Source organism: Hemibagrus wyckioides, linkage group LG22 (assembly GCF_019097595.1).
Source record: "Hemibagrus wyckioides isolate EC202008001 linkage group LG22, SWU_Hwy_1.0, whole genome shotgun sequence".
In the NCBI taxonomy this organism is placed as follows: domain Eukaryota; kingdom Metazoa; phylum Chordata; class Actinopteri; order Siluriformes; family Bagridae; genus Hemibagrus; species Hemibagrus wyckioides.
In genome coordinates, this window is record NC_080731.1 from 17,986,472 (window position 1) to 17,998,411 (window position 11,940).

An 11,940-nucleotide genomic window follows, 5' to 3' on the forward strand; every position below is an offset into this window, starting at 1 on the left:
TTCCATGGCTTTTAACCAAACCAGATACATCAGATTCCTTTATCAGATTTCTCATCCAAAATATATAGTTGCTGATCTATGGCCGTTTTCCCCACAGTATTTGGTCTGCTAAAATACTTGCTGGTTCTGCAACCAGAACCCGACCCGCCAGTTCCAACCCGAGCCTCAGACAGTTGCAGCACTCATGAGTCATCCACGAGACCACCATTCCGTACCGTTTATTTGAAGCCTGTCCTAGGGAGCAGTGAGTAGCAGCGAGTGGGGTGTCGTTTTGGAGGCAGCGCAGCACTGTTGGAGCCTTCGAGGCAAAGCCAGTCTGCTTACATTATGCCTGGTGTCAGCTTACGTTCAGTGTTCCATTCATGTGCAAAAGAGAGAGAGAGAGAGAGAGAGAGAGAGAGACAGGCTGACTGCATAGTCCACACACACAAACACTTATATATAGACACAGTCACTCTCACACTGCTAAATATACAGAGCAAGCAGAGCTGAAATTCCACACACCCTCAACAAAATGATCCACAGTTAAATGTGTGACCATGCCGAGCATCACACTGCTTCATCATATGCTTCTGTCGCAGGAGGACAATCGATTTATCTTGCAACACACGTGCCAACACCTTCATCTCAGAGATACCCAGACTAGCTGTAACTCCTGATTCCTTTTAACTTCTCACTTTCTCCCAGTCTTTCTCACCTTCATGTGTTATCTATTTCCCCGTTCTCTCTTGTATGTCTCCTTCGTGCTCTTTCTCTCTGAGCAGGAGTGAAGGATTATCATCTTGCAAGTGTTCCCTCCTTATACTGGACTACGATGGTCTCGTTTGTCTCAGCGCTGATTTCTGCAGATTGCTGCAACCATTCCTCCCACGGGGCTAAAACACCCAGAAGCAGTGTCACACACCTGCCTGATTTTGCCCGTAGCACATCCATTTCCACGCTCATGAGGAATGGAGTACAGACATCTACATCACGTTGACTTATTCTGTACTAACATCTTCTGAAGAGTCATAAGTCATAGCAGATCTACAGCTTTATAAAGAACTAAATTATCATCTTCGGAAGATCATCATTCAGATATAACTTCATAGACAAGGTGGTGAGGAACCTTTGGAAGAAACCTTGACAGGAAGCAACCCATCCTCTTCAGAGTGACACCGGATAGCGCAATTATAAATTATTACTCTTTCACAGCTGTGTACTATACAGTCAAACAGCACTAAGTGTGATGAATAAGAGAGTGAATAAGAGTCTTGGGATGAGCAACAGGACAGTCTTAATGATTTCAGTGGCAGATTTTGATGAGTGAGATTTCCACTGAAGCTTTTTTGAGTTTTGGGTTGATTTTGTGAATATATTTAGGATGTTCATATGGGACCATTTACAGCAGGGGAAAGTGAGCCACAAGTGCATAAGCTTGAGCAAGAGGTAGAGGTAGCACATGAGGGTGAATCAGGCAGGAACCACTGCAGGAGAAATGTATCAGGATCTGGCACTGAATCAGACTATCCAAATAATTCTGCCCTTAATAGACATCGGTGAACTTTATAATCACAAGGGAGCTCTAGACGTTTAAAGTTACATGGTTGGTTTAGATGATAATATGACCAATTAGTGCAGGCAAAGTTAATCTGTGTAAACCTATAATGTCCGAATCTTGCTGTCAACCCCATTTCACATCGCTGTACACATTTGATCAAAGCCTGAAATCCATTTTTTCTGCCTCCTCCCATATGAGTCCAGCAGGACAGCTCATAAATTCAGCTTGTACCTCGTCACATCGAGAGCTGATTTTATTCTGAGTTCTGGTTTTTAGGCCAGTGTTTTGGGGTTTTGGAAGTACCCTTTGTGCTAGTGAACTCTTTTGCCATTTGATCAGAATGGAACAATGTCTTGCGCAGATGCCCTGGTTATTATTATCCTGCTATACAAGATAAAATGAGAGGGGAAGGCATCCGTGCCAAAAAACTCGGATCTCATTTGCAGTGCTGGAGATGGAACGCTGTACTGTTTATTTTTTCTAGTTCGAAGATGCCGGATTCATTAAACAAGTCATTCATGAAGTTTAAACAAATGATTTTAGATATCTGCTTCTCTTATCTATGCTCCAGTGCAAAATTCAAGAAGTGAAAGTCAGGTATCATGTATCATTCAGCCTTAACGGTGAGGTCAAAAGTGGAGTTTGGAAGAATATAGTGGACCTCATGACCTGGCCATCAGTTTTTTCTCAAATTGGACTCTAAACATCTGGGTAATTAAAGACTTTTTGAGAAATCCTCATGTTAAATTGAACCAACAATCCTGGGATGATTTATTATTTCCAATATTTACAAGGTGTTATTTCATCCAGATGCCATCACAACACTGATATTACGCCTCATTTATCAAGCTGAATGCAAATTCATTAATCTGTAAATCAATCACAGGAGCATTTCCACAAGAAATACTGCGTCCACACAAAAGTCGGGGGAAAATCATTTGCATCCAAATTCAAGACCTGGGTTTGTGTAAATTTGCATAAAAGTCGACTCAGCACTGTGCATCTCAATTGATCGGCTTCAGAAGTTCATAAAAACCTTGAGTTAATTCATATATGGATTATATACGGGCTGTCAAGTATAAATTCGGTTACACACACAAATGTAATGAAACTTTTATGGCAGTCGTTTTATATTGACTTGAAAAAAGCAGCTCAAAATAAATCAATAGATTAAGGCGAATAAGTGTGTGTCTGTTTCAGGCTGAAGCGCTGCAGTGGACGAGCTGCATTACTAGACGTTTTCAGGTGTTATTTCACAGTTTGGATGCCATTTTTGTTCGTTTTCGGCTTGCTTTTAGTGGGATTTTTTTAGAACGTGATTAAATGTAAATCAGCCATGTAAAAAAAAGTTTTAACTAAAGGAAAAATGTAATAAATACGGGTTATGTGATCGGTCAATCTATAAAGACAAACGGTTTTAACTTACATTAGTGAGCAGCCCCAGAATAATTTAGCAGATTTTAATAACCGATCTCAGACGCCGGGTCCCGACTGTTTATTTGCACCTGACATCCCCTATATGAGCGTGCATGCTTTCCCCTCGTAACGAAACCCTGGAAATTGTTTGCATTAATTTCGTCAATGACAGAAAAGCTTTCCTAGTAGATCACTTTCCAGTTTGTGGTGTGGCTTTTTAAACCCGAATAATGCTGGAATAATAACTCCTGTCCTGCGGCTCCATCGAGCTGAGTGTTTAGACTACATACCCAGGCTTTGGAAAGGAAGACAGGAAATTTGATGTCCTTCTTCTTCATTAGGACATTTTTTTGGAGTGGACGGTGGCGGCGTAACTCAAGCAGCCCGTCTCGGAAATGACTTCGGCTGCTGTTTCTTTGCTCACCTAAGGCAGTGAATGGAGTCTTTGTCAGGGCATATGGTATTCGAGTTTTCCTCACATAATTACAGACAGGAGGAAAGACATCAATTAGCCTTGATTGCATAACGCCGTCCTTTAAAAGGTTTGGCAAGAGACATGAGGTGGAGAAAGCAACACGGTTTTTGTCTCCGATGTTGTTTTGACTGGCCAGACTGTCTGATCCATGATAAATCTATCATAGTGTGTGTGTGTGTGTGTGTGTAGTCAGAGCCTGGCCGGAGATGATGGCTTAATACTCATTTTTTAGGGAGCTTTAATCAGCAGCTTGTGGTTGAACTCCACATGCGATCTTTTTCTCGCTCTCTCTCTCTCTGATTGTGGTTAATTGGTGGAGAAATGGACTGAAAGGTCTCAGCTGTGTAGTGCCCAGTTGGGGCGAATGGATTAATTCTGTCTTCCTGTGGAGCTACGCTGTGTTGAACCAATGGCATGACGTTTTTTTTTCTTTCCCTTTCTCTTTACAGTAATATAGAAGAACAGAGGCTCTGGATTGCTGGGGCACCACCTGTGCCACCGTGAAACCTGGATTAGTCGAGTATAACGAACGAATGTGCATGTGCTGCATTTTATTAGTTAATAATTACAGGCAGATCCATGATAAACGCTCGTTCCGGTCATTTCCCTTACTTAGCCTCACTTTTTCTTTGTTCCGAAGCTAATAAAAAATCTCAAATCATAAAATCTGCTGTCATGAACACTTTCCCACTTCGGAAAAACCTAAAGATATGACGTTTCCACTGAAAGCGCTGACACTGGAGACTCCTTCCATAAATGTTATCATAATGACTATATCAGTGATCGTAATATGTTTACATGATTGCTGTATAAATCCCTGTGAATGAGGTGTTACCATAGAAACCTGTCCCAAATCAGGAATTCAGGAATTTCTGTATGGAACGGAATAAAGGAAAAAAAACATCAAATCTTTCCTGGTTCCTTCTCTCCTCCTTGTCTCTACAGTTATTATGTGTGTGTGGCTGTGCTGATCTACTTCCTGCCCCTGTTGGTGATGGGTTGTGCTTATCTAGTAGTGGGGCTGAACCTGTGGGCCAGCGAGATTCCCGGAGATTCTTCAGGTCGCTACCAGGAGCAACTCACCGCTAAACGCAAGGTTCTTCCTCATACACACACACACACACACACACATAGCAGACTAGACAGCGTGACATTACTATCTAAACAGTTCACAGACTAAACAAAATTGTTTTGTGTTTTTTTTTTTTTTTTAAATGAAGCAACACGATCCAGACAAAACAAAAATAAATGATATGCTTACAGAACAAGAAGGACACTTTAATCACTTTTTTCCCGTTGATCCATATGCCACCTTTTCGCCCCTTCGGCTGAATGCAAAATGAATTTCTGATGTTTCCATTCAGACTCCGATTCAGGGTTTGAATAAAAACAGGATGATGAAAAGTCCGCGCTCGCAAAACACTCAGGTTTGGGAGATAATGAGGGTCAGGAAGGACGACTGTCATGAAATATTCTATATGAGATTCCTATTAGGCCACCACGGCTCATCATTTCAATCTCAATCTCCTTTACACACACACACACACACACACTCACACACACACCACGCTTTTTTAAATGCTTTCCTCAGGAGCCCCTGCTCATTTTTCTTACTCATTCATTCTCGACTTTTCTTTGACACGCTCACTTATTCTTTTCAGATATATAGCACCACTTACACTCCTCATTTGCTCTGACTATTGGACTCCCTCTCTGGTTGTGTGTAGGTGGTGAAGATGATGATCGTGGTCGTGTGTACCTTCGCCGTCTGCTGGCTGCCATACCACGTCTACTTTCTCCTTCATCAGTTTTTCCCTTTGCTCTTCGAGAAGCCCTTCATCCAGCAGGTCTACTTGGCCATCATGTGGCTCGCCATGAGCTCCACCATGTACAACCCCATCATCTACTGCTGCCTGAATGACAGGTAACAACACATGCTACCTCTGAAGTGTTAAAAAAAGTCAATTGTGCTTAAAATTATAAGGAAAACACAGCCTACACTGGGAAAATGGTTCGTCACGGGTTCTTTAGATCATTTTGGGTTTGTTTGCTGTCTAGGCAACAGATTTCACAATGTGTTTAACAAGAGACCTTCAATCATCCACGAAGCATAGGCAACAGGTTCTTTACAGTCACTATTATTTAAGTTATTCATTTATTATTGAGTTCTTATTTGATTGGCTGCTAATATTGAACCTAAACTTCAGTAACTCAAACCCAAATTAGCTCTAACACCCAGCTATAGATATCATAAATATCATAATAAACATTTATGTCAACATAAATCTAATGATAATTCTAGTGTTCAAGAGGTCTAGTGAATTGGTAAAGGAGTAGAAGAATGCTCCAAATGTAGCCAAACAGTCAGTAGACAATCAATCAACCACTCAATCAATATATAAAGAACAAAATTACTGAAAGTTCAAAACAGAAATAATTGAACAGCTAAAGTTTCTGTCCAGTCATTAATCTGTTCATCATTTGTGGTAACTCTAAAAAAGAGGCTTCCACAATTTTGCAAGGTTTGATAATAATCTGAATGAACAATAATCATGAAGTTGTACAGAGGAAACAACTTGCAAACATTCTGGGACATGATTATTTCTAACATTTATTTACAAGAAAGAGACACAAACCAAGCTTAAGGCTGGTCACTTGTTGGTCACTGTTTTGTTTAATGTTGACACTAGAAGTCACACCCAGTATGTGTAAAGATAAGCTTAAATCTTCACACTGCAAGTATGTGTTCATTATGTGGCATACAGTATATATCTAGGGAATATAGGACCCTGGAGAAACACATTCCCATGAGTTCCTCCATAATATGCAAGCAATTAATGAATTAAGTGGACAAAATTTGCTAGTGTGTAAGATGATCAGAGGTTAAAGCTATGATTATTTCTCAAAGCAGAGAGAGAGAGCAGTGTCAAGCGGTGTGGATATGTGTCTCATAAACACTTCTCCCAAACTCATTAGGATTTTTTTGCTCGTCGGTTGTGTAATAAAAGCTTCGATGCAGTGTGCATGCTGAAGAGGAGCACAAGAAAGAACAGGCTCAACAGTGGAGATGACGAATGCTTCTGAAACCTATCTGAGCTCTCTCGCTCTCGTTCTCCTCTTTCGCTCTCTCGACTCTTTGTGAAGGGTTTAAACATTCATACTCATCAAGCTGCATTTTTTCTGCACAATCGAACACTCTGTGTGCCTCTCTGTCACACTTTTGTCCTCACCTCCACAATCCACCAGGCATATCTATCTCCACAGACCTTATTCTGGGTGTGTGTGTGTGTGTGTTTGGCAGATTCCGTGCTGGCTTCAAGCAGGCGTTCCGCTGGTGCCCATGCATTCATGCTGACTCCTACGAAGGTCTGGAGCTCAAGTCCACACGCTACCTGCAGACGCAAACCAGTGTGTACAAGACGAGCCGGGCGGAGCCAACGGTCCTGGTGGTCAACAGTCCGTCGCTAGAGCTGGCGTCCAACGGCTCATCATCTCGTAGCATGTCCAAGACAGTGTCCGAGACATCCAGCTTCTACTGCGGCAATAACCTGCCTGCTTAGATCAGCAAAGGAATGTGATGAAGAACTGGTGTAATAATACAAAAAAACCACGGTGGATCTTTTTACCTCGTCATCTACGTCTGATTTTCTGTATAATCATTGTGACAGACAATTCTGAGCGGTCATGGTGGGTGTAGACAACTATTCTCCATTTTGTCCGGGAGGACAACGTGTGGATTGTGCAGAAGAAAAAAAAACAGAAGTGTTCTTGCTTCCAGTGTTGACAGATCCATAATGAATGAATCATATCAGTTTTATTTATCACTCACAGTGGGCACGCCTTATAAGGACCGTGCCAAAGAATTCAAAGTTCATTACAGATGATGCCCTTCATCTGGTCTTATCAGCAGCTCAGAGGGTAAACCGCCTCACTACTTAGATGGGATGCTGAAATCTGACCATTGTTAAACTGCCGCTGATGAGGTTATGATCAAAAAGCCTTGAGCCACCTGCCAGCTGAATAAATGTAAATAATATCTCTGTTTAATCGGTATCTCTAGGTAGTATTGGTGTAGATGGCAAAGAAACATGTTGAAGCTAAATGTGTTAAACAGTTGACTTTTGGAGAGACGATCCCCCCCCCGCCCCCCAGCCACATATTATAATCTCTGTAACAGACCACTTTATGGAAATGTTTTGTGTCTGTGTAAGTGCCTCATAACTGCTTTCACAGTGTCTATCATCTGGTGTAAGTAGACTATTCTCTTTATTTTGTTCTTTTTTCTATTCTTCTGGCCACCTTTTTATCAAAGTTCAGCTTTGAAATGACTGACCACATGAGTCCCTTGAGGGACGTGACCGGAGACCTTGATGGAATGAGGACAGCGTCAGCGAGGCTTTGCAGACGGATATGGTCTGGAGTACAAGAGGCTACAGTGTATTACCGTTTACATTTTACTAGCATGTAATATTGCGCATTATGTATCGTATACAAGGCATACAAACATATACAACCTCTCCTGTCTGTGTATACACCTGTGTGTGTGTGAATGTGTTTCTCTTTTTTTTTTCTTTTTTTTTGGACCAGGGTTTTGGGAGTCTCGATCTCTGGATCAGCTCAGTTTAAAATGCACACAAAGTACATTTCTGTCCAAATAATTAAGCACATTTCCAAACAGACTATATACAATCCATGACCAGCAGGCTAAGCACCTTGGAGAAAAATGGCTTCTGGCACGGTACGGCATCGTGCACTGCCATACGAGGGATGAATCCCTGCCAGTCACTTCATGCGTAGATGAAAAAGCCCCAAATATAGTATCTAAACTGCCTCTTGGCACGGACATAATGCAGAACAGAAAAAGGAAGAATATTCCTGTTCCCGGAAATCTAAATTAGTGATGACGGCCAGGGTTCCACTGCCAAAATACAATCATGGGTTTGTCCGGTTCAGAAACGCTGGTAGCTGTGACCCCGTGTTGCCTTGGCTTTGTTTTAATTTTTGTAAATTTATCACTTCATTGTGGGATAAATTGTAATGGGAACGGTTGTTTGTTTCTATCTGTGTACCTCTGTTGATCGCCATTGCCCTCCCCCTTCCAACCGCTTGCATGTTCTCGGCTTAAGCGGTCACGCACAAAATTAACTCTGGAGTCAGGCCCTGGAGTTTTAATTTTAGCCTCCCATCAACACATGGTGCACAAATCTGACAGAAGAGGCGGAGGAATGGAAAGGATTTGCTGCTGCTGTTGTGGGGTGGCAATGACAGACAAAAACCCTCGAGGAGGACCGCTAGGTTAGGAGGAGGGGTAGCACACCTGTTGTTTGAGATTACGGAGCGTGGTATGTGACAGTCGTATCAGTTTTCTAGACAGGAGGAGGACATGGCGTTCAGGGTGTTCTGGCACTCTGAATGGTGCGCAGGCAGATTTTACGAGTGATCGTAGAGGTGTGGAGAAGTTGTGCTGGAGTCCTGGGAGATTTCTGCTTTGCTTTGCTCCAGACATTCTGATCCTCCTCTAAAGATTAGTCTTGGGTTGGAGCTGGAAAATAGTAACGATGTGGTGGCTGCAGAAACTGAGTCACTAGCAGAGAAATAAGAATCTTAAGATATTAGGAGGAAGGTGAAGCTCCTGCTATGGTCTTAATCCCTAGTAATGGGATAGTTTTGTGGAGGTTCACAACATACACTATCATGGCACCTGTTAGTGGGTGGGATATATTAGACAGCCAGTGAACATTTTGTCCTCAAAGTTGATGTGTTAGAAGCATGGATAAGCGTAAGGATTTGAGCGAGTTTGACGAAGGGCCAAATTGTGATGGCTAGACCACTGGATCAGAGCGTCTCCAAAACTGCAGCTCTTGTGGGGTGTTTCCGGTCTGCAGTGGTCAGTATCTATCAAAGTATTCTTTAAATCCTGTAAGTCCTTTAAGTTCTGTAAGTATCCCTTAAGTCCTGAAAGTTGTGAGGTGGGACCCATGGAGGCCTCACCTTGTAACTTACAGGACATAATGGATCTGCTGTTAGCATCTTGGTGACAGATACCACAGCACACCTTCAGGGATCTAGCAGAGTCCATGCCAACACAATATTAGACAGGTGGTCATAATGTTATGCCTGATGGTTAAATAATTCCAAGTCGATTTCAGTTTAAGGGAGGTGAATAATCAAGGTGTTTGTGTTTTGAGTTTTTACTGCATATGGATTTTTGACGTTTGAATGTATTTCCTCTAAAGCTGTGAGCTTGTTGGGTCTATAGGGAGCAGTAACAGGTCTCCATTTGGTGTTATGGTAATGGACTTGATTTGTCCTTGTACTAGAGTGGACAACATATGGGTCTTCATGAGTCTGTAAACAGTTTTTGTTAAGGGATGCCTGATCAAGTTTTGCCGTTTTCCCATGATTCTCTTTACAGCTTGTTGAGATCATATAGACAACAGCACAACTTCTGCAGACTCTCATCTGCCCTTGATGTTCTGTCCTTTAATCTTCAGAAGCCACTGTTTATACCTGCTATGATGTAAGTGATAACAGCATCTAACTTGTTTCTGAGACTTTAAATAGAACTTTAAATGATATAACAAGTACTTCGTAGAATAAAATACCTTGGGGTGTTCTATTATAGGAAGGTAATCAAGATCAGACTATTAACGTCCGTGACTGTATCACATCTTAGCAAATATGATGTCATAGTATTGCATCACCTATTAGCTAGCTTGTGTTTATCAGACCATAATAAACATTTCCCCGTAGCTACAATCTTGTTAAGTTATTAACATAACTTAATCATATCTTCTCCTCATAATAAAAGATATCGACATTTCCATTGAAGTACAAATGAACTTCTCATAATAAAACATATCGACGTTTCCATTGAAGTACAAATGAACGTAAACCCCCTTGCAGATATTCCAGATTTAGGTGAGGATGCAGCAAAGCTCCTCACTGCCTTTTCAGAATACTGACTAGCTGTAGCAGGCTGCGTGTAGAGTCTCTTTTAGTATCTGCTCGATGGGACATAAAACCCTCATCATGCCTCATGTGTCTCAACACGGCAGAGCAACAACACCTGCTGAGAGAAGTGGACGTGCTGTAAAAAGCCTCTGCTGACTGAGAACTGCGTGTTGCCTGTCCATCATCTCACCGACATGCCGGCGTTCGTCGTTTCAGCGAAGAAAAGTCTCCTAGGTTTCTATCAATTGGGAGTGTATCCAAAAAAAAAATGAAGCCTTCCAAATATGAAAAAAAAATCCCAAATGAGAAGCAGTCACGTGTTTTTTTGGCAATTGACTTTGTTTGTTAAGCAAACTGCATTAAACAACTTCCATTAACACGTAGTAATTTCTTTTCTGGTATTTTTCCATCTCCACATTTTCAGGCCACCTGCTACAATTGTGTCTCTCCAAAATTAGTCAGCCTTTCCCTGCACCCTCATGACGACCACATTGTTCTTAGTGGTAGTGCGAAGAAATAATCACCAGCTTCGGGTTTAATATGAAACCTCTCAAACCCCTCAGGATTCGAATGCAAACCTGACAGACTTTTCTTGCCATGTGGAAATCATTAAGATGAATATGGAGGGTTGGGATATATATATATATATATATATATATATATATATATACGGCTGGTTTTCAGGGTCCGGTGCTATTGAGAGAAGGAAAAAGTGCCTCTTTGTTTTTGATATTGTTTTGATTATTCAATCAGCTGTTGAAAGTGTGAAATCGCTGTGCTTGGATATCTCAGTGTGGATGATATCGACTGAAAAACTGCAGAGCTGTTAAAGCAGTTAAAGCCTCCGAGATTTTATGCCGCTTAGTTCCACAGGAAAGCGACTATCGATTCCCACACACCGTTGGCTCTCGGAGATATCATTGTTTCGAGACGATCCTCTTCTGATGATCTGACAGCATGTTTTTTTTTTCTTTTTTTTTTTTTGCTTTGACCTGAATAAAAACAGCAAAGAGCCTTAAACCTAAGCTGTAGCATGAGTAGGATTGAAATGGGATTAGTCCTCTTAATATAATAATATGGTTTCTCTTTAGCTGTTTAATCAGGATATGGACTCATTTACACTGAAGCAGGTTCTAGTGTTTTCCCTGCCTGGTCATGTGATAAGGAAGCGCTTGCTGCTGGGTGGCGTATTTTGTAAATTGGAAATGGCCACATTTGGAGAAAATGGGATTAAAAAATGTAAATTAGACATCTTTCTTTCTTTCTTTCTTTCTTTCTTTCTTTCTTTCTTTCTTTCTTTCTTTCTTTCTTTATTCTTTATTCATTTGCCTTCATGTTTATTCTGTTAAAAGGCTTCTAGAAGAGTTTTAGGTGGATATGCTTACTCTTTTTTTTTTCCTCCCATCTAGCTATTTGCAGGGGTTATGCGTTTGGATCTGGATTTAATAAAGTTATTCACAAAGCCGACGGCTATCTAAGAGACTGTCTTCCCCTGGTACGAGAGATGGAAAGCTGTGTGTTACTCACGAGACGTCCCACTGTTTAATAATAACCC

General features: G+C 41.4%; 1 protein-coding gene across 3 annotated transcripts in view; it reads left to right on the forward strand.

Moving 5' to 3' along the window:
* The window catches only part of tacr1a (tachykinin receptor 1a), a 35,219-nt gene extending 23,583 nt beyond the window's left edge, over positions 1-11,636 (forward strand). The window contains exons 3-6 of one of the 3 annotated variants that reach the window (XR_009203169.1): positions 4,377-4,527; positions 5,159-5,355; positions 6,733-9,951; positions 10,490-11,634. Coding sequence is in view for 2 of the 3 variants with exons in the window: in XM_058375613.1 (XP_058231596.1) it covers positions 4,377-4,527; positions 5,159-5,355; positions 6,733-6,991 (607 nt within the window). In the remaining variant the exon portion in view is untranslated. Of the gene's footprint in view, positions 1-4,376; positions 4,528-5,158; positions 5,356-6,732 lie in introns of all 3 variants that reach the window. The other 2 variants (XM_058375613.1, XM_058375612.1) reach the window with 2 other exon arrangements.
* The last annotated feature ends 304 nt before the right edge of the window (positions 11,637-11,940 follow it).